This window comes from Astyanax mexicanus, chromosome 22 (assembly GCF_023375975.1).
Source record: "Astyanax mexicanus isolate ESR-SI-001 chromosome 22, AstMex3_surface, whole genome shotgun sequence".
In the NCBI taxonomy this organism is placed as follows: domain Eukaryota; kingdom Metazoa; phylum Chordata; class Actinopteri; order Characiformes; family Acestrorhamphidae; genus Astyanax; species Astyanax mexicanus.
In genome coordinates this window covers 5,324,087-5,349,519 of record NC_064429.1, presented here as the reverse complement: position 1 = coordinate 5,349,519, position 25,433 = coordinate 5,324,087, and the positions used below count along the sequence as shown (strand labels likewise).

Sequence of the window (25,433 nt, the reverse complement as noted above, 5' to 3'; positions counted from 1 at the left end):
GCCCTAAATAGAAGTCTCAAATATTTTGTGCCACAGCATTTTTTTTTATTAATACTGTATTTTTTGCACTATACAGCGCAGCGGATTATAAGGTGCACTATCAATAAATCTATTTTTTGGTCTATTTTCATACATAAGGCACATCCGATTATAAAACGCATTATGTGACAATAGTAAGGAACAGATTTCTCTCCTGTAAACTGATTATTTGGGTGAGTAAAGCTCTTCCGTTTATTTACATTAAGCTTAGATTTCCAGATATCCACTAAGGCTGGGTGCAGCAGCATTAGCATTAGCAGCTAGCACTAGTGGTTAGCAGCTAATGCCGCCCAATATTACTACTCTAAAGAACCCTAAGTGTTTTGGTAAGTCAGGGCGATAATAGCTAGTGGTTCGTCCCATGTAGCTTGTTTTAACAGGGTAAATGTGCAGACTACAGTCCTATAAACTCACTTTTGAACAGCAAAAGAGCTAACTAGCACCTAGCACGGTTAGCGGGTATTGCTAACGCTGCTCCAGCAGAGCTAGCTGAGGTTAGCAGCAGACTACAGGCCGATAATACTCACCTTTTAAGGGCAAAAGAGCTAGCACTTAGCTAGCACTTATTGGCAAATGCTAATGCTGCTGCGTTCAGCCTTAGTGCTGAACAAACTTTACTAAAAAAAAAACTCCCATTAGGAGCGTTACTGCTCCTTAATACCTGACTGATACAATTCATACATAAGGCACACCAGATTAAAAGGCACACTGATGATTTTGGGGAAAATTAAAGGATTTTAAGTGCACCTTATAGTGCAAAAAATATGTTATAAAGAGGATTCCTGTTGTTGGAAGGCCATCAATGATTCTACGCAAGTTAATGATGTTTCAGAACCTGTTATTGTCACTGAAATATCCCTAATTAAATCAGATGCAGCTAATCAAATTGGGCTTTTGTAAAATCTGAATTAAATCAGTCCAATCAAATCAGTAATTATGCACAACTACAATCATTTTAAGGTTTGGCTTCCAGAAGCTTCACCTTTTCTCCAGATTTATCAGCAACCTAACAAAAAAAAACCTCTGAGGTGTCAGCCTGATGGAAAGCTCCATCCACGTCTGCCTGCACAATGACTCGGAACACCCCCATTTTACGCCTGGATGCTGTAATTGCCTCCCATCATGCTCTTCTTTCCTTTTAAAGCTATATATTCAGTGTGGGCAATGACAGCCAAACACGTCCATTCTCCTTCAGCTCCAGCGGACGAGAGATAAAGCCCAGCAGAGCCTCACGCAGCAGCAGCAGGACTGGATCAGAGACGCTGCTCAAGTCCTGATAGGTGAAAGTCTTCTGATCCTGATCCTGATGTGTATTTAAGGCTGTTTACATTATCTTTTTAATGTGATTTATACACTGAACACTTGCCGTGTTAAAAAACAAGCAACGTGGGACGAACCCTGAGTGCTTACTGAAATACTCAGGGTTCCTCAGTGTAGCGCTATCGGGCAGCATTTACTAGCGCTAAGCACTGCTAACCACGGCTAGCGCTAAACACTGCGAACTGCCCTAAAATATTAGCTTACTGTAAATAAACGGAAGTGCTGTACTCACACAAATAAACATTTTTGTAAGAAAGAAATCTGTGTAGATTAAAATCCAGCGCTTGTTTGACTTTAAAAGAAAGTGTTTTGTTTGCCTTATAATATAATAATATGTATGAAAATATACCATGAAATAGACATTCATTATTAGTGCGCCTTAAAATATGGTGCACATTATATTATTATTATTATTATATTATTTTTATTAATTTTGATTTCTTGAAAATACAAACACATACACACAGACAAGTGGACAAACATTCTTAATCCCCTAAACCCTCCCTCGAACTATTCCAGCATGTAATGCATTTTCCCATTGACCAAAGCAGAGAAGAGAGAGAAAAAAAAATACATAAAATACATAATAATAATAATAATAATAATAATAATAATAATAACAATAATACAGCATATCAATAAAAAAAAGGGTAAATAGATAAATGTGATAAAGGATGTTAAGGGATGGCTGCTGAATTTTAGGAGGACTCGAAATACATCATAAATGGATGCCAGCTTTTATAGAACCTCCTAACTGATCCTCTGGTAGTATGCTTCATATGCTCTAATTTAAGATTTGCCATGAATATTAGTTTAAAAATCTTAACTAGTGTCAATTAATAATAATTAGTTCTGACTTTCTGTACTAAGTACTGTTAATTAATGTACCTTTGTTGTAACGTGTTACCCAGATATGTACATAACAAAAAAATGAAGTTTATATTGACAAAATCCGAATCACTGTGGTTCTTCCGTTTACACTCCCACAAAGATTCAGATCTTTTTCACATATAATGTAAAATAATTTGAGCCACTTTTACACCTATAGACCAAATTACACCACATACTGCTGCAGATCATCTCGTGAGCTCTATACCACTGTCACCCGGTCATGGCAGATGCTTCTCTTATTGATGCCAAGACTTTAAATTAGAGAGTGACATAAACTGTCAAACACTGCAGCATCTGACAGGTTAAGACAGATACAGGTAATATTGTAACACAGCACGGCAACTGTACAGAAAAAAGTATCATTAGAACTCATTATAGTGTCACATGACATCTGTCATAACATGTTTATGTCAAGTTATTTCTGCTTACTAGATTTCCACTAGATGAACTTTCTTCACAAAAAAAAACAAAAAAACAAAATCATAAAGACATGATAAAAATGCTTTTGCACAAGATGTTTCGGTTCACAGAAAAATATAAAGTAGCTGCATCAAGTAGCATCAAGAAGCACAACCGAACACTTAGTATTAGAGAGTATCATTGAGTATCACACAGTATTAGAGAGTAACAGTTAATATTAGAGAGTATCAGCGAGTATCAGATAGTATTAGTTAGTATCAGAGAGCATCAGTAAGTATCAGTAAGTATTAGAGGGTATCAGGTAGTATCAGTGAGTATCAGAAAGTATCATAGAGTATCAGTTAGTATCGGAAAGTATCAGTTAATATCAGTTAGTATCAGTTAGTATCAGTTCATATAAAAGAGTATCAATTAGTATTAGAAAACATCAGAGAGAGTATCAGAGAGTATCAGTAAGTATCAGATAATATCAGTTAGTATTAGTTCATATTAGTATCAGTAGTTTTTTTAGAGAGTATCAGTAAATACCAGTTAGTATTAGTGAGTATTAGAGACTATAACTGAGTATGAGAAGTAGCAGTTAGTATTAGTAGCAGTAAGTATCAGTGATTATAAGAGAGTATCAGTGAGTATTAGTGAGTATCAGTTAGTACTAGTATCAGTAAGTTTCAGACAGTATCAGTGAGTATTAGTTAGTATCAGTTAGTGCTAGTATCAGTAAGTTTCAGAGAGTATCAGTGAGCATTAGTTAGTGCTAGTATCAGTAAGTTTCAGAGAGTATCAGTGAGTATTAGTTAGTATCAGGTAGTACTAGTATCAGTAAGTTTAAGAGAGTATCAGTGAGTATTAGTTAGTATCAGGTAGTACTAGTATCAGTAAGTTTAAGAGAGTATCAGTGAGTATTAGTTAGTATCAGTTAGTACTAGTATCAGTAAGTTTAAGACAGTATAAGTGAGTATTAGTTAGTATCAGGTAGTACTAGTATCAGTAAGTTTAAGAGAGTATCAGTGAGTATTAGTTAGTATCAGTTAGTATTAATGAGTGTCAGATAGGATCAGAGAGTATCAGTTAGTATCAGAAAGTATCAGTCAATATCAGTTAGTATCAGTTTATATAAAAGAGTATCAGGTAGTATTAGAAAACATCAGAGAGTATCAGTTAGTATCAGAGAGTATCAGTAAGTATCAGTTAATATCAGTTAGTATTACTTGGTATTAGTATCAGTAGGTTTCAGAGAGTATCAGTAAATATCAGTTAGTATTAGTGAGTATTAGAGACTATCACTGAGTATTAAGGAGTAGCAGTTAATACTAGTATCGGTAAGTTTCAGAGTGTATCAGTGAGTATTAGTGAGTATCAGTTAGTACTAGTATCGGTAAGTTTCAGAGAGTATCAGTGAGTATTAGTGAGTATCAGTTAGTACTAGTATCAGTAAGTTTCAGTGAGTATCAGTGAGTATTAGTGAGTATCAGTTAGTACTAGTATCAGTAAGTTTCAGAGTATCAGTGAGTATTAGTATCAGTTAGTACTAGTATCAGTAAGTTTCAGAGAGTATCAGTGAGTATTAGTTAGTATCAGTTAGTACTAGTATCAGTAAGTTTCAGACAGTATCAGTGAGTATTAGTGAGTAGCAGTTAGTACTAGTATCAGTAAGTTTCAGAGAGTATCAGTGAGTATTAGTGAGTATCAGTTAGTACCAGTATTAGTAAGTTTCAGACAGTATAAGTGAGTATTAGTTAGTATCAGGTAGTACTAGTATCAGTAAGTTTAAGAGAGTATCAGTGAGTATTAGTTAGTATCAGTTAGTATTAATGAGTGTCAGATAGGATCAGAGAGTATCAGTTAGTATCAGAAAGTATCAGTCAATATCAGTTAGTATCAGTTTATATAAAAGAGTATCAGGTAGTATTAGAAAACATCAGAGAGTATCAGTTAATATCAGAGAGTATCAGTAAGTATCAGTTAATATCAGTTAGTATTACTTGGTATTAGTATCAGTAGGTTTCAGAGAGTATCAGTAAATATCAGTTAGTATTAGTGAGTATTAGAGACTATCACTGAGTATTAAGGAGTAGCAGTTAATACTAGTATCGGTAAGTTTCAGAGAGTATCAGTGAGTATTACTGAGTATCAGTTAGTACTAGTATCAGTAAGTTTCAGAGAGTATCAGTGAGTATTAGTGAGTATCAGTTAGTACTAGTATCAGTAAGTTTCAGAGAGTATCAGTGATTATTAGTGAGTATCAGTTAGTACTAGTATCAGTAAGTTTCAGAGTATCAGTGAGTATTAGTATCAGTTAGTACTACTATCAGTAAGTTTCAGAGAGTATCAGTGAGTATTAGTTAGTATCAGTTAGTACTAGTATCAGTAAGTTTCAGAGAGTATCAGTGAGTATTAGTGAGTACCAGTGAGTACTAGTTTCAGTAAGTTTCAGAGAGTATCAGTGAGTATTAGTTAGTATCAGTTAGTACTAGTATCAGTAAGTTTCAGACAGTATCAGTGAGTATTAGTTAGTATCAGTTAGTACTAGTATCAGTAAGTTTCAGTGAGTATCAGTGAGTATTAGTGAGTATCAGTTAGTACTAGTATCAGTAAGTTTCAGACAGTATAAGTGAGTATTAGTGAGTATCAGTTAGTACTAGTATCAGTAAGTTTCAGAGAGTATCAGTGAGTATTAGTGAGTAGCAGTAAGTACTAGTATCAGTAAGTTTCAGAGAGTATCAGTGAGTATTAGTGAGTAGCAGTTAGTACTAGTATCAGTAAGTTTCAGAGAGTATCAGTGAGTATTGGTGAGTATCAGTTAGTACTAGTATCAGTAAGTTTCAGAGAGTATCAGTGAGTATTGGTGAGTATCAGTTAGTACTAGTATCTGTAAGTTTCAGACAGTATCAGTGAGTATTAGTATCAGTTAGTATTAGTGAGTGTCAAATAGTATCAGAGGGTATCAGTTAGTATTAGTGAGTATCAGTTAGTATAGTATCAGTCAGTATCAGTTAATCTCAGTTAGTATCAATTAGTATCAGCCACCTAGTGTACCCACCCAGAGAGAGCCTGGTGCATTGTGCTCTCTCGGACTCCGGCTGCTGATGGAGATGGTTGTATGTTAATTGAAGGTTCCTCTCCTAAGCAGAGAGGGTTGGTCTGCAGGGCTGCTTTACTGTAAGGTTGTTTAATCCTGTTACAGAGCAGCACATGCAGATACATCGCCAGCTCCAGAAGGAACCCCCTGCACCCCCCCACTCCTCCACCCCCCCCCACAAGCCGGCCACTTGTGATTCTACTGGTGAGGCTGACGGGGAACACGAGCTCCTCTCAACAGCCGGAGGGCTCCCGCCGAGAGGCCGTGATGTGAAAGGAGCATACAGAGCCTGTCTTTCTCTCTCAGTGTGTGTGTGTGTGTGTGTGTGTGTGTGTATGTGTGTGTGTGTGTGTGAGAGAGTGAGAGAGAAAGAGAGAGAGAGAGAGAGAGAGAGGAGAACACAATGTGAAAGTACAGCTAAAAGACATGAGGGATTTGATTTTCAATATCCAGTACAAACTATTGTACATCAAGTATCTGTACACTGTAACAGTTCTGAGTAACTGAACACTGTAACAGTTCTGAGTAACTGTACACTGTAACAGTTCTGAGTATCTGTACACTGTAACAGTTATGTACACTGTTACAGGTATGAGTAACTGTACACTGTGAAAGTTTCTCTACGCTGTAACAGTTTTAAGTCTCTGTACACTGTAACAGTTCTGAGAGTCAGTATACGGAAACAGTTCTGAGTAACTGTACACTGTAACAGTTATGTACACTACTACATTTCTGTACACTGTAACAGTTCTGAGTACCTGTATACTGTAACAATTCTGTACACTGGAACAGTTCTGTACACTGGAACAGTTCTGAGTATCTGTACACTGGAACAGTTCTGTACATTGTAACAGTTCTGAGAGTCAGTATACAGCAACAGGTTAGAGTATATGTACACTGTAACAGTTTTGTACACTGTAACAGTTCTGAGAGTCAGTATACAGAAACAGTTCAGAGTATTTGTACACTGTAACAGTTCTGAGAGTCAGTATACAGTAACAGGTTAGAGTATCTGTACACTGTAACAGTTTTGTACACTGTAACAGTTCTGAGAGTCAGTATACAGTAATAGGTTAGAGTATCTATACACTGTAACAGTTTTGTACACTGTAACAGTTCTGAGAGTCAGTATACAGTAACAGTTCAGAGTATTTGTACACTGTAACAGTTCTGAGAGTCAGTATACAGTGACAGTTCAGAGTATCTGTACACTGTAACCGTTCCGTACACTGTAACAGTTCCATAAACTGTAACAGTTCTAAGTAACTGTACACTGTAACAGTTCTGTACACTGTAACAGTTCTGAGTACCTGCATACTGTTACAATTCTAAGTAACTGCACACTGTAACAGTTCTGTACAATGTAACAGTTCTGAGTATTTATACACTGTAACAGTTCTGTACACTGTAACAATTCCATACACTGTAACAGTTCTGTACACTGTAAAAGGTATGTACACTGTAACAGTTCCATACACTGTAACAGTTCTGACTATCTGAACACTGTTACAGTTGTGAGTAACTGTATACTGTAACAGTTTCTTTACATTGTAACAGTTTTAAATATCTGTACACTGTAATAGTTGTGAGAGTCAGTATATGGTAACAGTTCTGAGTATCTGTACACTGTAACAGTTCTGAGAGTCAGTACACTGCAACAGTTCTGTACACTGTAACAGTGCTGAGTATCTGCACAGTGTAGTTACTGTACACTCTAATAGTGTTTCTGAGCACCTATACACTGCGGTACTACAAAGAACTGTACTCTGCTATCTTTTCTGTAAACTATTCACTGTAACAGTGTTTATGAGTAATGATACACTGCAATACTTTAAGGACACTGTAATCATTATTGTACATTGTAACAGTGTTTCTGATTAACTGAGTAAAAGCAACTGTGTAACAGTGTACATAGAGTCTTAGGAATAAGAATCATAGAAAGTGCTACAGTATATATGTTCATGTTCTATATATAAATATAGGTCTTGGTATATACGCTATGTTCGTGATCAAGTGGAAAGTGAGAAGCCTTCCACCTCCAAGTTGGAAAAGTACATTTAAGCACCACATAACTTCCACTTGGAGAGTCAGAGTTTTTCGTGAGCTCGAACTTCTCCAGGCTGCAATTTCAAGGCTGCACCTCTCAGTCGGTGAGCTTTCGCTCTATTTTTAGCATTAGATATTCATGGTGAATGCCATACCCCACACAGCATCCATCCACTTTTAAATAAATCAATCTCCAACCAAACAGCTCTTTTAATGCCAGTATAAAAGCCTTTTCAGAGCTTTTTTAATGCACTCACCGCAGCCAAACATGAGGTAGATTACCCAGAGTGTTCATTTTATTGTGACCTCAAACAGCTGGAGTGACCCGAACGCTCTGATTTGGAAAGTGCGGAGCTCTGACTGAAGCGAAAATGAAAAGTAATGCAATGTATTTACAATTTGAGTACCACTTTAAAATAAGACTTCCTTTATAAACGGTTTATAAATGTTTAACAATTAGTTTATTAATGGTTAGTAATTAGGTTGTAAATGCCTTAAAAATCATTAATAATCAGTTATAACACATACATAGAAAGGGCAACAATGACCTGTTGTTTGCCAAATAGTGAACCCACAGCCATCTATATTGTTTCCCTTTCTACGTATTTGTTATAACTGATTATGAATTATTTTTAAGGCATTTACAACCTAATTAGTAACCATTAATAAACGAATTGTGAATCATTTATAAACCCTTTATAAAGGTAGTCTTATTTTAAAGTGGTTCCACAATTTGTGAGAAAAATTTGTTGTTGTAACTTTTAAAGAAATACATTTTGAGTACCTACCACAAGACTGGTAAGAAAACAAAGTGTTTCTTACATTTATTTTGATATAAATTCAAGATATTTCATGTTTTTCTGGAAAATTACCAAAAAGTCAGGGTCTTGGTATAGACTTGGTATAGCGGTGTATCAATACTCTTCTGTGATGCAGCAACAATGCAGAAAAGTACACTGAGATTTAAAATCAATACTGTATATGTTTCCTTTAAGATCATGGGCCTCTTCTTAAACCCATGCGCAAAGGGAGTTGTGATGCTCATTGCTATCTTACACCTCACCAACACTCTATTTTAACATCTTCTAACATCTGTATCATTTAAATAGCAATGGTACTTCTGAACATATCTACACTGATGGGCGTGGTGATCTGGAAATGAGGTGTGTGTTCAGGTAAATTTCTTGTGTATTGCTATCTTATCTTGGCAATGTAAAACACAGGTGCACCAATGCGGTTTCTGAGGATGGTAACTTTGATGAACTTATCCTGTGCAACAGTGGGAACTCTTGCTCTTCCTTCACTTGGGCGGTCCTGATGAGAGCCAGTTTCATCATTATCATTTTTATATTTTTGATGGTCTTTGTGATGAAAGCACTTGATGATACTTTCAAAGTTCTTAAAAAACCTGACCTTCATTTTTTTCTTAAAATACATTTTTTCTTTATTTAGTTGAGTAGTTCTTGCTTCTCATAATCTGGATTAGAACATCATCATACTCAAATATTCACTATTCACTGTATACCTGTAACTCTACCTCTTCACTACTTTACAACTGATGCTCTCAAACACTTTATTACGAGACAAGAAATTCAAGTAATTAACTCTTGATGAGTTCAGCACAGCTGTTAACTGAAAACCTGGATTCCAGGAGACTCTACCTCATAAAGCTGACTGAGAAAATTTAGCCAAATATGTGCAAAACTGTCTAATCTAAGAATCCAAAATATAAAGCATATTCTGGTTTGAACATCTTTATTGTTTAAATGAGTTTAGTATTAATCTACAGTTCAGAACATTTTAAAATAATGACAAAACACTGAATTTAAGGTGTGTCCAAAGCATAGACTGTATATAGCTGGACAGAGCAGCGTCTCTCAAAAGTGAAGCCACCACAGGTCAGGCGCCCCCTGCTGTTCGGTTTCAGAAAGCTGTGTAACCCCACCCATCCCCATAGGTTTCAATGGCAAAACAGACAACTTTCAATCACTTTTTTTTCTAATATACTGTAATTCTACCTCCATTGTTTAAATGCAGCAGCTAGTGTAACCTCTGCTTATATTGTTAAATTTTTATATCCCCACAAAATTCGTTTTTTAAAACGTTATTCAGCTCTATTAAAAAAAGGTGTGGTTATTGTAAAAGGGCTGGTTATGGGCGGGACCAGTAACAGACCGTCAGCTCCACTCCGCTCTGCTCTGCAGCCTGTGACCTCGAGGCAGCCCTCAGGGGCGGGGTTATTTAAATGAGTAGGCTGCTCTCCACAGTCTTTCTCCCTCCTCTGGTCTCTACTGCGCTCTACAGACTCGGGTATCAGGATCGCAAACATGGCGAAATATTTTTTGGCTTCATATTCATTGAATGAATGGGAACGGCGACACGTCCTTTTTTACAGTCTCTGGTTCAAACATCTATTTAAAGGAACTGATACTTGTTGGAATAAGCTGTTATAACTGGTTATGTAGTTTTTTTTTTTTAAAGCCATATAAAGCTTATATAGGTGTCAGATATCCTTATTCTTTATGAATGATGACCTTTAGTAAAGTCTTACTTTCTACAGTTTTGGAAAGTCTATAAAACTTCACTTTTACAACTCAATAATGTCCATGGCTGTCTGTGGACAGTAACCAGTTTGGAGTGGAAGAAAAGGAAAAGTAGAAGAGAAACTTTTCTATAAGACAGAAGTGATGAATTGAATGAAGTATGAATGATTTATTGATGTTTTCATTCACCTTCTAAGAAAGGAGGAGGACACTGTTCTCAGCAGGCGGTGGAAGAGATAGGAATGGGCATAATGATGTAAGGCTGAATTGATTGAGCCGAGTGCTGTGGTCTCACCTGGACTGTCCTTGATTTATGAGCATGTACATTTCCCAGGAAGTGTCCTCTGCAATCGCCCCGTGAGACACCAAGAGGCTGACTCCTACAAAAAAACAAAAAACAGAAAAGGAATCTTCCATTAGTTTCTAACACTCAAGTAACAACAAACATACTAACAACGTACAGTGTTCAACAGATTGGTTTAAACCAATTTTCACAAAGTAACACAAACAACTATTTATGGGTCGTATCATTCACTCTGCGTAAGGCATGTTGCGATGTTCATTGCTATCTTACATCCCATCAACAGTCTATTTTTACGCCTTGTGCCTGCGCTGTTAAAATAGCATCAGAGTTTAAGAATAAATCTACACTGATGGTTTGGTGTGGTGGTCTGGAAGTGAGTGAGGTGTGTTCAGGTAAATTTCTGGAGTGTTTCTATTTTGGCAGCAAGAAACACAGGTGCACCATGTCTCTTTATCCAAACCATCACTGATTGGTGGAAACTTCACACTAGACCTCGAGCAGTTTGGACTGTGTGTCTCTCCACTCTTCCTCCAGACTCTGATCCCTTGATTTACAAATAAAATGTAAAATTTACTGATGATCAGTGATGGTTTGGATAAAGAGACATGTCATCTGCTGGTGTTGATCCACTGTGTTTTATTATCAAGTCTAAAGTCAGTGCAGTTTTTTTTTTCCCACAAACAAAGTTTCTTACAGCACTTCATCTTACAGCTTCCCTCTGCTACTGACAACTTTCATGGAGATGTGGATTTCATTTTCCAGCAGGATTTGGCACACTGCCCACACTGCCAAAAGTAGCAGTTGCCGTAAGCCATGAATAAACGCTTAGAATAGATCCACACTCTGTGTGTAATACATCTATATAATATATGAGTTTCACATTATAAAACGTGAAATCAAGTAACTTCTCAATGATATTTAATTTTTTTTAGTTTAAAAGAAAAAAACTTGTGGCTTTACAGTGGAGTAACCACCTGTACTGTTTGCCTGAGCTGAGAAATACACTGTCTTTCTCTTTCAAAGCGTAAAAAACCCCCAAAAAAACACCAGTTAGACTTCATTAAACCCACACCTGCCACGCTGTCGGCTGTTTTTATCGGTGACGGCAGTGGAATGCTCATAAGCCGGCGATCCAGACATCACCAGGGGTATGAAGAAAATGAAACTTGATGTTGAAGAAGCAGCTTTGTAAACATCTTTGTTGTTACAGCGAGCATTTGTTCGAGACGCAGTGGGAGAACTGTACATCGAGAGCAAGGCCATCATTATATAAGCGTCCATACCTGCATCTGCCCACACCATGTGTTCACTCAACAACAGCCGCTCTACTGTGAAATCCTAAAGAGGCCCCAGTTACCGCTCAACATGAGGACCTGAAAGAAAGCAGGCCCAGCAGAACGCTCGCCTGTATTATTATCCAGCGGGTCTTGTCAGCCAATAAAACGGGGATTGTCTCAGGGCACCAATGAGCATTCTCTAAACCAGTGCTGCTAAATCAGACACAGTCCCTAATTACTCTCGGCTGCTGAACTGAAGCGTTCATGGACCCAGAGTGTCTTTATAAGATACATAAATGAGAACGTTTGAATGAATATTTCTGAAAGCATTTGAATTTAGGTGTTCCAATCACTTCCATGGTCATAATTGGCATGCAGACTCTGCTTCTACAAACATTAGTGAAAGAATGGGCCACTCTCAGGAGCTGAGTAAATTCTAGTTTTATACTTTAGGTCACTACACTGTAAACCCGGATAAGTTGAATTTACTTTAAAAAATTGAGGAAACCGGTTGCCTTAAAAAGTTAAGTAATGGGTTAAGAAAACTTAAATTAACATAACTTAGAACATCAAGTTATTACAACTAAAGGGGAAGTTGATTTAACTTTTTTATTTTTCTTCTATTGTAAGACTGCACTGTAAAACCCGACAAGTTGACTAAACTCAAAACTTTTGTTATAACCAATTACCTAATAAATTTTAAGTTTATGTAATATAATTTTTAAGTACAGTGAACTTAACAAATACATATACATATATATATTTAAAATTAATATTTTACTGAAATTGTATTTAGTCTTCTTTCTGGTTTCATTCAACAATTTAAAAAAAATACTCATAGAAAAGTAGATGAAAGAAAACAGTAAAGAATTAAAAGTACTGAGAGCACAGCGAGAACACAGAGTTACTGCAGCTCAGTAAATGATGCTTATTCTACAGCTACAACACAGAGACCAAGCATTTAATCATAATATATAATCTACAAGTTTAACTAAGGTAGCCCCGATTTACCACTACACACTGATGGTGAGTGTTAGTCAGAAACTGTTGGACACACCCAGTATGCAAATAGATTGTGACAGAAGCCAATGGAAAAGAAGCTGTTAATGACAACAGACTAAACTCAGTTATTATAAGTTGGGTCAACTCAAAGATCTCAGTTTGAATGGTACAGTATATGTGCCCACAAATTCAGTTCAACTAACTCAAAATAGTTGAGTATTGTTTAGAAATCTCCAATTTTATGTAAAACAGACTTCATTTATTTGAGTTCAAACAACTTCTGGGTTTACAGAGTACCTGTGCAACCAGTCCAAGTCCAGTCAAGAAATTTCTAATATTTCACAGTCAACACTCAACTAAACAATCAATGAACAAGTCTTGGTGGTTTGGCGGCTGCCAGGAAGACGGTATTTCTCTGAATGCATTGCGTGTATTTGAGTGTAAAGTTTGGTAGAGGGGGGATCATTATAAATATTATGGTGTGAGGTTGTCTTTCAGTATTTGGGCTGTGCCCTTTAGTTCCAGTGAACGGAACTCTTAATGCTTTAACATACCAAGATATTTTGGACATCATTTTCATTTTCCCAATTTTGCCGGTACCATTTGGAGACAGCCCCTTCCTGTATTAACATGCACAAAGCAAAGTCCATAAAGGCTCAATCTGATAGAACACCTTTGTGATGAATTAAAAGATTAGAGTGGAGACTATAAGGCAGTGTCTGACCTCAAAAATTCCCCATAAACACAGTCCTAAACCTTGTGGAAAGGTTTTCCAGAGGAATTGAAGCTATTACAGCTAAGGGTCGGCTGATGTCATATTAAACACTATGGATTAAGAATAGGAAGTTACTCTAGTCCACATGCATGTGAAGACAGACAAACGAATACTTTTAGCAATATAAAGTATTATGTTTACCATACAATGCATTTTGAATACAGGATTCTTTGGAAATGCTATTATTTTTTATGTAAAAAAAGTCTTAAGAGCCAAAGAAACACCTAAATGTAAAACTATCTCTTGGTTTGTAAAGATAAAGAAACATTTATTATTTATTTATTTTTGTTTTGCTGACTTAAGCAGACTTTTTTAGTTTTTTTTACATAAACAACATACTGTAAGTTCAAATTTCTTATACTGTCAGAATGTGCTGGGGTGGAGTGTGTGATGACTTTCATTGCCGGTTCGGTCCATTAGCCTTAAAAACTCAAAGTCTTATTTTTAGATTTTTAGTTGTGATGCCTCACTTTCACCAGCTTAAAAATTCAAGTCGTGTTTTATTTGGCCATATATACGTTATATGAAATGTGTAAATTTAAAAAGTAAAGTTCTGCTGACTATACTTTAGAATTAACAAATAAAGTGTCACTCACATTTTACATTATTCAAACTCATGTAGTGGCGCAAAACTGTTTTGTTAGTTAGTTTAAGTTAGCAACTGGAAGGTTTGTAATGTTTGCCAAGGCAAGTTATTTAGTCAGACCAACTTTTAAGCTTAAGAAAATGAATAATGTTGGTTGAATTGATTAGTTTACTATAGTTTACGGGGCAATTCAATTTTATTGTTTGTTCAGATGATTAAAAAGCTTTGTTTTTTACACTTTACAGACGCTTGATAAGAAACACTGTGAACGGGATAGTATATAAATGTGTACAAATCATGAGTTCTTACATTGTAAACCCTAATAACTTAAATGTACTCAAAATATTTGAGGTAATTTGTGCCCACAAATGATTCAGCTAACTCAAAATAGTTTACTAATATTTAGAAAGTTTCTTTGATTTTACCAAATTAAAAACCTCTGGAATAAAATCAAGAGGAAGATGGATGATCACAAGCCATCAAACCAAACTGAACTGCTTGAATTTCTGCACCAGGAGTAAAGCAGCATAAAGTTATCATCCAAAAGCAGTGTGTAAGACTGGTGGAGGAGAACATGATGCCAAGATGCATGACAACTGTGTTTTAAAACTAGGGTCATTCCACCAAATACTGATTTCTGAACTCTTAAAACTTTATGAATATGAACTTGATTTCTTTGCATTATTTGAGGTCTGAAAGCTCTGCATCTTTTTTGTTATTTCAGACATTTCTCATTTTATGCAAATAAATGCTCTAAATTACCATATTTTTAAGTAGAATTTGGGAGAAATGTTGTCTGTAGTTTATAGAAAAAAAACAACCATGTTTATTTTACTTAAACACAAACCTATAAATAGCAAAATCAGAGAAACTGAAGTGGTGTCTTAATTTTGTCCAGAGACAAATTATGGGTTTATAGTGCATTGGTCAGTTACTTGAAAGGCTTAACAACCTCCACCCACCTGTATTTGGCATGACCAGGCGGCCGCCCAGGTGTCCGAACACCCCGCTGCTCCTCAGCTGAGCTTTGCAGGGCCCGAGGGGCCCGTTGGGGGCTGCCAGGTTGGGCTTGCGTCCCTGGGTGCCGCCGTAAGTCTCCAGCTGCGCCTTGACGTGGTACTCGGCCCGGTCCGCTACACCTAGTGAAACCATAAAGGAGCTCTGAACTTTGACCATCATGTCGGGCAGGGGGTCAAAGAGCTCTTTGTCTATGGAGTCCTGGAAGCAGATGGGGCCACTGTAGGTCTGGCCCGCCGTGAGCTCGGGCTGCATGGAGGAATTCAGAAGCAGAGGGTTGCCTGGGAGAGACGGAGAGACAGGCCGTGGTATAGTTATGGTAGTCGTCTCTGGAGGGGGGGGGGTGGTGGTGATGGGGGGGTGTGCACTGAACCGACAGCACAGAAAGGGAGGAGAATAAAGTTACAGCGAGGTCAGGAATCAGGAGATATGAGCTCTGCTGAGAACCGGAGCACTTAACCTTGGACTGCAAACAGAAAAGGACTGAAATATTTCATTTGCGGACTGAAATATTAAATGCGAGAGAGAGAGGTTACAAAGAGAAGTGCGTCTGTTTATTTATTTACCCGCAAATGCAGAAGATCTCAGCAAAAACTCAGACTGCGGAAAAAAAACATCACTGAAAAAAATCACTGACAAGTGAAAAAAAAATTAAATACACAAAACAAAACACAAAAATACCTTGAACATCAGAGACCAGGGGTTTATTTTATAAAAGCATCCTTATAAAAGCATCGTTAGCAGCTTACATACAGACTAAACAAAGCAGCTGTGATGAAGATTTTTTCTCAAAACTGTAGCTGGATCTATGGAGGCAACCACAGAGACTAGTACATTTAGTATGTTAGTAAATTACACCATGAAAAACATCATTAAGCTACACAGGTGTTTCCTAAAATCGTTGTTCTGATGTATGTTCACAAAGCACCAGGGTTCAGCTGATGCCTAGTTCACACTACATGATTTTAACATCTATAAGGTTTATTTTTTTTATATACTGCTCTGAAAAAATAAGAGATCACTTAAAAATGACGAGTTTCTTTGTATCAAATTAAAAACCTCTGGAATATAATCAAGAGGAAGATGGATGATCAAAAGCCATCAAACCTGAAGCTGAACTGCTTGAGATTTTGCACCAGGAGTAAAGCAGCATAAAGTTATCCAAAAGCAGTGTGTAAGACTGGTGGAGGAGAACATGATGCCAAAATGCATGAAAACTGTGATTAAAAACCAGGATTATTTCACCAAATATTGATTTCTGAACTCTTAAAACTTTATGAATATGATCTTGTTTTCTTTGCATTATTTGAGGTCTGAAAGCTCTGAATCTTTTCTTGTTTTTTCAGCCATTTCTCATTTTCTGCAAATAAATAAATGCTCTAAATGACAATATTTTTATTTGGAATTTGGGTGAAATGTTGTCTGTATTTTATAGAATAAAAAAACAATGTTCTTTTTATTCAAACATAAACCAATAAATGGCAAAATCAAAGAAACAGATTCAGAAACTGAAGTGGTCTCTTAATTATTTCCAGAGCTGTATATAAAACTTTAAATATGATGTGCCCAATAGTACACGCTTTCATCATAATGTTCTTGTTGGTCTTTTTTGCAACTGCACTTTCTTAAAAGTTCTTGAAATGTTTTGAATTGACTGACTTTTTTTTTATTATTATTTTTTTATATTATTTAGTTGAGTAGTTGTTGTTTTTCATAATCTGAATTAGAACATCATCATACTCAAATAGAGTTATTCACTGTATACCTGTAACTCTACCTCTTCACTACTTTACAACTGATGCTCTCAAACACTTTATTAAGAGACAATAAATTCAAAATATTAAAGCAATTAACTTTTGACAAGTTCAGCACAGCTGTTAACTAAAAGCCTGAATTACAGTTTTTATATATGTTTTCCCATGTTTTCTTAGGTTGGATGACTTTAGTATTAATCTACAATGCAGAACATTTAAAAATAAGCGAAAAAACAAAACAAAAACAAAAAAACACTGAATTATTTAAGATCCCAATGTCCAATCGACTGTTAGCGTATTATAGCTCGTTAGCAAGCCATTTATATTCGCAAACAGTTTTTTCCAAATAATGCAAAGAAAACTAGTTCATATTCATTAACAATTTTAAGAGATCAGAAATCAATATTTGATTAAATAACCCCGGTTTTTAATCACAGTTTTCATGTATCTTGGCATCATGTTCTCCTCCACCAGTCTTACACACTGCTTTTGAATAACTTTATGCTGATTTACTCCTGGTTCAAAAATTCAAGCAGTTCAGTTTGGTGGTTTGATGGCTTGTGATCATCCATCTTCCTCTTGATTATATTCCAGAGGTTTTTAATTTGGTAAAATCAAAGAAACTCATCATCATTTTTAATTTTTTAATTGCTGCCCAATTAAAAAATAAGCAACTCCATTTTTGTCGATTTTAAGTTTACTACATAATTTAAACAGACAAACTGTCCCTTACACTGTGGCAAAATATCTTGATAAAAATACCTTAAAATTGCCTAAAATAAAACAAACTCTCTTTAAATTGACTTCCATTGAAAGTTCACTGACTTATTTAAGATGTGTCCCGATGTCCAAACCACAGTTAGTGTATTAAAGCTCGTTAGCAAGCCATTTATATTCGCAAGCAGCTTTTTTTTTTCCTCCTCACAGATTTTCCTCTCAGCAATTGTTTGCACTCTTTTGGTTATGACTCAAATCTCATACGGCGCAATATCATTATCATCACCCCCTGCCTCCTCAGCTCCAGCTCTCCCCCCGACTCCCTGCCTCCCTGTCTGCTTCTTGCGGCAGCTCCCCCTTCAGCTCGGTCTGCGTGACCTTCTCGTTTTAGAGTGACTAAATCTTGACGCTGCTTGCTGCGTGAACTTCAGCAGGGGGTTTGGTGAGGCTCCTCGGCATCTCCTCCACCTCTGCCAGTCTGGAGCTCTGGCGTGTCCGGGCGCCGGCGTCCTGCGATTCTTTTCCTGCGTCAAACTAACCGTAACCCTCAGCCCAGCTGCTACCCAGTGACAGGCAGGAGGCAGGAGGCTAATAGGGCTTTATTTTTAGGAGGATCGTTAATTACCGCAGGCTAGCTGATTGCTGTCACAAGAGCCTGGAAGTTTCCGGTCACCGAACCCATTGGGCTACATGGAAAGCGCTATTTATATATATATATATATTTATTTATTTATATATACTTTTAAAAGTATTCAGGCGATTCAACGTCCCTTCAGTCATTATCTGCGTTTCAGTCGAGACAGTGTTCTCAGGCACTGCGATGACACACTGTCATCTAATTAGTATTGACACATCATGTGATGTTCTGATGAATCATCCCTCTCCACATGAAGATTACAATGAGTAACACATCCACAAGCAGTGGAAAGCACTGCCCAATCAGACTGGACAGACTGTGAATATATTTAAAGTATCTTCTATAATTATTCTTTCACAGTCATGCTCTGAAGCTCTAACCATCCATGGAAGCTCAGACCGACGACGCGACTAAATACAGGGGTGAAAACTGTATAATTATTATATATGGCCTATTCCATATGGGTGTCATTTGCTTGTTGTAACTCTTTCAAATTAAACTTTTTTTTTTCTCAAAAAAATCTGAATCTAATAACTATGTTGAATCTAATAATGCATTTGACTATTTAAAAATACTGGTCAAACTCAGGCAGCTTTACTTATTTTTTATTTTTTTTACAAGGTTTCTAATCTGAAAATGGCTACAAAACTTTTTTTTAGCAACCTTTAAAAAGCATGTTTAAAAGCAAGTCCACTAATTCATTTTTCAATTTTCTCAAAAAAGTCTTTATTTTAAAGAAATGGTTGACTGCATGTTCAAATAATCGATGTTTATGATTAAAAAAAAAATATCACTCCTGTTAATGGCACTCATTCCTGTTACCAGCACTCATTTCTGTTACTTTTTTAAGCTTTGAGTAACAGGAATTAAAGTAACAGTACTGATTTTTGTTTTTTTTAGCAAAGGATTAGCAAAAAAACATGAAAATTAGCTAAATGGAGGCTATGCTAATAGCATGAGGACATTAATTAATTTAATTTCCCAAAATCTCTATTTAAAAACAAAAAACAAATAAGATCTAAGAATTAAATTAGGTAACAGGACAAAACATAGAGATTGAGCTCCTCAGTCAATAGTTACAATAAATTCAAATATACAGAAAAACTAATGAGGAAACTTAATTTTATTCTTTTCATGATCTTCAGAAGAACCAACTGATGTCACTTCCTGTTGTAGACAAGGAATTTGATGCATTCGATGAACTCATAGGGATTAGCTCTCACATAGATTCGGCATCATTCTGGTTTGTGAAGCTAAAATTGAACCCTTCGCAGTGTTTCCACCAACAAAAGTAGGTCTCAGAACAAGGAACGATCGTTCACAAATGGTAGAATACTGGGTTCTTCAGTTCTAACCAACACCGCCCTCTGTTGGTGATGTATGATGTGACGTTTAAACGGTACCAGTAAAACTGGTCAAAACGTGAGTTTAAGAACCAGTTCTATTGGTGGAAAATCACAGTGTTTTTTTGTGTTTTATAGTTTTTTTTTTTTTTCAGCTGGCCACCATCGTCAATAGACGTTAAATTCAGGTTGAATGTTGGTCATGATAGAAGATGACAACAAAAATATTTTCTTATTTTTCCCTTTTTCTCCCCAATTTACACAGCCAATTACCCAACCCACTCACTAGGACTCCCCCTATCACTAGTAATGCCCCAACACACCAGGAGGGTAAAGACTAACACATGCCTGCTCCGATACATGTGAAGCCAGCCATCGCTTCGGAGGAAAGCGCATTGGCTCATTTTCGGTACATCAGCTCACAGACGCCCTGTGCTGCAGACATCACCCTAGGAGAGTGATGTGGGGAGAGAGCGCATCTACTGTACCCACCCAGAGGGAGCAGGGCCAATTTTGCTCCCTCTGAGCACCGGCAGCTTGATGGCAAATTTAAGGGTATCACTTTAGAATAAGACAACCTTTATAAAGGCTTTATATATGGCTTACAATTAGTGTATTAATGGTTACTAATTAGGTTGTAAATGCTTTACAAATCATTAATAATCAGTTATAACACATATGCACAGTAGAAAGGGCAACAATGGCCGGTTGTTTGCCAAATAGTAAACTATATAACACAGCCATTTATATTGTTGCCCTTTCTTTGTATATGTTATAACTGATTATTAATGATTTTTAAGGCATTTACAACCTAATTATTAAGCCTTAATAAACCTATTGTAAACCATTTATAAACCCTTTATAAAGGTAGTCTTATTTTAAAGTGGTACCAATTTAAGTATTGTTCCTCTCACTATTATGCTCATAAACCACTTATGTTTTTTTTTGTTTTTTTTAAGTGATGCCGATGCCACATTTGACCCTAGGGTCGTTCTTTTGATTCAGACCAAACTGAAAAGTCCAAAAGTTCAGATGACACAAGGTAGAAGAAAAGAAAGTGAAAGCACCCCTATTATTAGATACAGTATTTAGAAGCTTTTAACACTGGCGGCAGAACGTGTGTTTGGGTACTCTGAAAGGCACTTTGAAATCAAATACATTATTCATTTCATTCATTCACTTCCTTCCTTCGTTTTCCTTTCTTTCTTTCTTTCTGATTGGTTGGGCATGACCTGCAGACATGCCTCTCCTCTGGCAGATGGAGGGTCTTTAAGCTGGACACGGCAGAACGGAACAGGGACAAATGTGTGACAGGAAAAAAGTAATGAACAGAGCCTGGAGTTGGGAAACCTTGGGGGAGAGAACTGGAATTAAAAATTAGAGCTGTGATTAAAATTACTATGAGGTGGAGAGTTCAGGAGCAGACAGAGAGACATGACATCAGGTCTCAGGTCTCATCCTTTTACCTGATAGAAAAAGAGATAGCAAAAAGAGAGAGAGAGATGTAGAAGAAGGTAAAAAGAAGAGGAGCATTCAGGGGATTTTCCCTGCAGTCTTTTAGGGCGACAGATTTTCAGATTTCCTATTAGAAAGCTGCTGGAATGTATATGGTTAGCAACTCAACTGCACAATATAAAATAATGACCTCGGCTTTTATTTAAATAATGAAAACAAATTAAGCTGAAATTAGATACCAAGGATCTTTGATGATTCAGAAACATGTTTTGGATACAGATCAAGTGGAGGCCTTGGCTGCACAAGGAACTATCTATTGAGAACCATCATTAGCCGAGCCAAGGACAGCGCCAATGCTACTCTTGCCTTTAGCTGGGTTTAAAAATAAACTCTCGCTATAGGACACTGTACAGTAACCACTCCAGAGTGTTAGAAATGCACAGGGTTAGCAATCCACAGTATCTATTCAAAAGATTTCTGAATTAGAACTTAATTTGCTGAGTATAAAAAGCTCAGGAAGTGTTTGGTATTGTACCAATGCTCATAATGGGGGGGGATGACCATTTAAATGGCCTGGGTAAAATATGTAACAGCCAGTATTCAGTAATGTGTGCACTGTCCCTTTAAGAGCCGTGTAGTGTGTGTTGTGTTGTATCACGAAGTGCGTGTAAGTGTTACATTAGTTTATGTACGAACTAATAAATAAGCCAGAGTGTGTCCGAGTGACCTATCTGCTCCATGTGCTTCGTGTTTCTCCTGCCCCAAAGCTTTCTATCTGGGTCAGAAGTCTGAAGTAAGACCGGCTCCGGAGAATTACACAACATACATGCTTTAACGTTGACAGTCCTAATCTAAATTTATGATAATCTAATTTTTCCTTTATTATTTATTTTCAAGACTACCATATTTTTCGCACTATAAGGCACATTTAAAATCCTTGAATTTTCCCAAAAATTAGCAGTGTGCTTTATGTATGAAATTTAACAGTCAGGTTGTAAAGCCCCTCCACTGAAGTACAGTGTTAGCCGCTCAGAGGTGAGTATAATCGGCCTGTAGCCTGCTGCTAACCCCGGCTAGCACTGCTGGAGCAGAATTAGCATTAGCCACTAATTGTACCAAGCACTAGCTCTTACGCCATTCAGAGGTGAGTATTATCGGCCTGTAGCCTGCTGCTACACCTAGCTAGCACTGCTGGAGCAGTATTAGCATTAGCCACTAGTGACGCTAAGCGCTAGCTCTTTTGCTGTTCAGAGGAGAGTATATCTGACTGTATATCGGTCGGTGTGTTTATCATGTTAAAACAAGCTACGTGGTACGAACCGCTAGCTAATATCTCCCTGGACTACCGGAACACTATCGGGTGGCATTTACTAGCACTAACTGTGGCTAGTGCTAACGGCACTAATGCTAATGCTGCTGCACCCAGCTATAGTACAAATATGGAAATCTAAGCATACTGTAAATAAACAGAAGCACTTTAATCACCCAAATAAACAGTTTACAGGAGAGAAATCTGTGTAGAATAACATCCAGCTCTAATGTGTCTTTAACAGATAATGAAAATGATAGTTTTGTGTACTTAACTCAGCTTTACTTAACTTTTTTATCTATCACCCCTTACCATCACCCAGCAGTGAGACCTGCTGATTTAGAAGAAAAACATGACGACACCCCTGTTCCTTACTAGTGTTGCACAATGCGCCTTATAATCCGGTGCACCTTATAGTGTGACAAATACAGTACTCTAGTCTCCCTGTGATGTGATACAGTAAGAAACAGCACAGTGAGCTGAAGCAGTGAGACAGGTCGTTCAGTGAATTGTGAGGATATATATCTATTCATCTGGAGTCTGAGCGGCTCGGCTGTCTGATCTCACCTTGTCTGGCGGTTTTGAAGTTGAAGGACTGGAAGCCGCCGGCGAGCGCTGAGGAATCGATGACATCCACCCCGTACTCGCTCTGACTCCTGCGGTACAGCGTGACGGATATGATGAGGACCGCCACGGCGATGACCCCTGCAGCCAGACCAGAGTACAGCGCCACGTCGTTGGAGCCGTCCATACCTGAGAAAAGACAGAACCACACAGAGACAGGAGGTTGGTGTCTTTTCCCCACATAGTAAATGAATAGTAAAGTCAGTTCCAACTATGAAGGAACACATAAGGAATCATGTAGGAACTAAAAACTGTTAAACAAACCAAATAAATACTCTGTGTAGCATTAATGCTTAATGTGGTTTCTGAGGCTGGTATCTCTGATGAGCTTATCCTTGATTTTACTTTCCTGGTCCTGATGAGTGCCAGTTCCATCATTATTTGTTACTATGTTATTGATGGTCTTTGCGGTGACTGCACTTGAGGATAATTTCTTGAAAGTTCTTGAAATGTTTCAGATTGACTGACCATCTTTTTTTTCTTTACTTAGTTGAGTAGTTGTTGCTTCTCATAATCTGGATTAGAACATTACTCTAATAGAGCTATTCACTGTATACCTGGAACCCTACCTCTTGCTGATGCTCTTAAACACATTAACCCTTTCAGAGCTAAGTTATATTCCAGAGATGGACACTCTAATACAAAGTCCAGTTAAATACAATTAACTAAAATATTTAATTGTTTTAATGTTCTTTAAAGTGGCAGTCTGTATTATTTAGTTTCTAAACTGAAAGCAGAGGCATTTCGGAGTGGAGAAGAATATGGATATAATATTGTGTTTAATGGTACTGCTAAGCCTAATATATTCATTCTAAAAACAGGGGTGTCTGGTCGCTTTTCGCTGGAGTTCTTCTGGCCACGTTACGTGTCTTTACGTACTTACGTCACATGTATAGAAAAAAAACAAAGAATTGAAGGAGTGAAGTTTCGGACTGAGAGCACTCTCTCTCTCTCTCTCTCTGACTGAACATAACCTGGAATCGGATTCATCCGCTCTGAAAGGAGACATCAGCTTTAAATGTCCATTGTATAGCGAGGCTGGGTTTAACATTTATCATTTATATTTGATATTGACCTTTTTATGTCACAAAAGTATTCCTACTCAGTAAAATAAAGTCTAAATCACATAAAATGTGCAAAAATTAGCTCTTTTTTCTTTGCCTTGTTGGCTTTTTAAAGTGCTGCCATGCTCTAAAGCCTAATGTTCTTATTCTACACAGATTTTTTTCCTAAAAAAATGTTTATTTGGGTAAGTAAAGTGCTTCTGTTTTTTTTTTAAAGTAAGCCCAATTAAACAGCCAAAGAGCTAGCGCTTAGCGGCTAATGCTAATACTGCTCCAGTGTCTGTGCTGGAGAACTAAACCATCCACCATGTCCATTGTATTGCAAGGCTAGGTTTAACATTTATAATTTATATTTGATATTGACCTTTTTATGTTACAAACCATTCCTACTCAGTAAAATAAAGTCTAAATCACATAAAATGTGCAAAAAATAGCTCTTTTTTCTTTGGGCTAACATTGGGCTGCCTTTTTTTTTCAGAGAAGTGGGCGGGGCTAAACTACTGTTTTATTGGCTGGTTCACGCTCTATTCTGATGAACAACAACAGCTAGTTTATTTAGTGTTATGCGCAACACAACATAAACAGAATAATAAACAGTAATAAACAGTAATAAACAGAAACGAAGACTATTTTAGAATATTCTACTATAAAATCTACATAGTAAATAAAATAGTAAAACTAAAATCAAATATTTAATAGATTTTATTTGCTTCAATTGCATTGGGAGTCTGTGTGTAATATTTAATATCTTTATATTGACCTTTTTATTTGATAAACCATCTCTAAACATAAAAAAAAACATGATTAAAAAAATGGGTACCACTTTAAAATAAGACTACCTTTATAAAGGGTTTATAAATGATTTACAATTAGTTTATTAATGGTTACTAATTAGGTTGTAAATGCCTTAAAAATCATTAATAATCAGTTATAACACATAATTAGAAAGGGCAACAATATAGATGGCTGTGGGTTCACTATTTGGCAAACAACAGGTCATTGTAGCCCTTTCTATGTATGTGTTATAACTGATTATTAATGATTTTTAAGGCATTTACAACCTAATTAGCAACCATTAATAAACTCTTTATAAAGGTAGTCTTATTTTAAAGTGGTACCAAAAAATGTTCTAAATCACATTAAATTAGTAAAAATTAGCTGTTTTTTCTAGTACAGTGGGCACCTGGGGGCCAAGTTTAATTAGTTTTAAACTCGTTAATTGGCTGATTCA

General features: G+C 36.7%; 1 protein-coding gene across 3 annotated transcripts in view; it reads right to left on the bottom strand.

The window, feature by feature from the left end:
• Positions 1-25,433, bottom strand: part of unc5db (unc-5 netrin receptor Db) — a 402,981-nt gene that overhangs the window by 51,775 nt on the left and 325,773 nt on the right. For 2 of the 3 annotated variants that reach the window (XM_022666860.2, XM_022666861.2), the window contains 3 exons: positions 23,082-23,267; positions 15,245-15,580; positions 10,634-10,718 (listed from right to left, as the gene is read on the bottom strand). In XM_022666860.2, coding sequence (XP_022522581.2) covers positions 10,634-10,718; positions 15,245-15,580; positions 23,082-23,267 — 607 coding nt within the window. The remainder of the gene's footprint in view (positions 1-10,633; positions 10,719-15,244; positions 15,581-23,081; positions 23,268-25,433) is intronic. The other variant, XM_022666862.2, reaches the window with a different exon arrangement.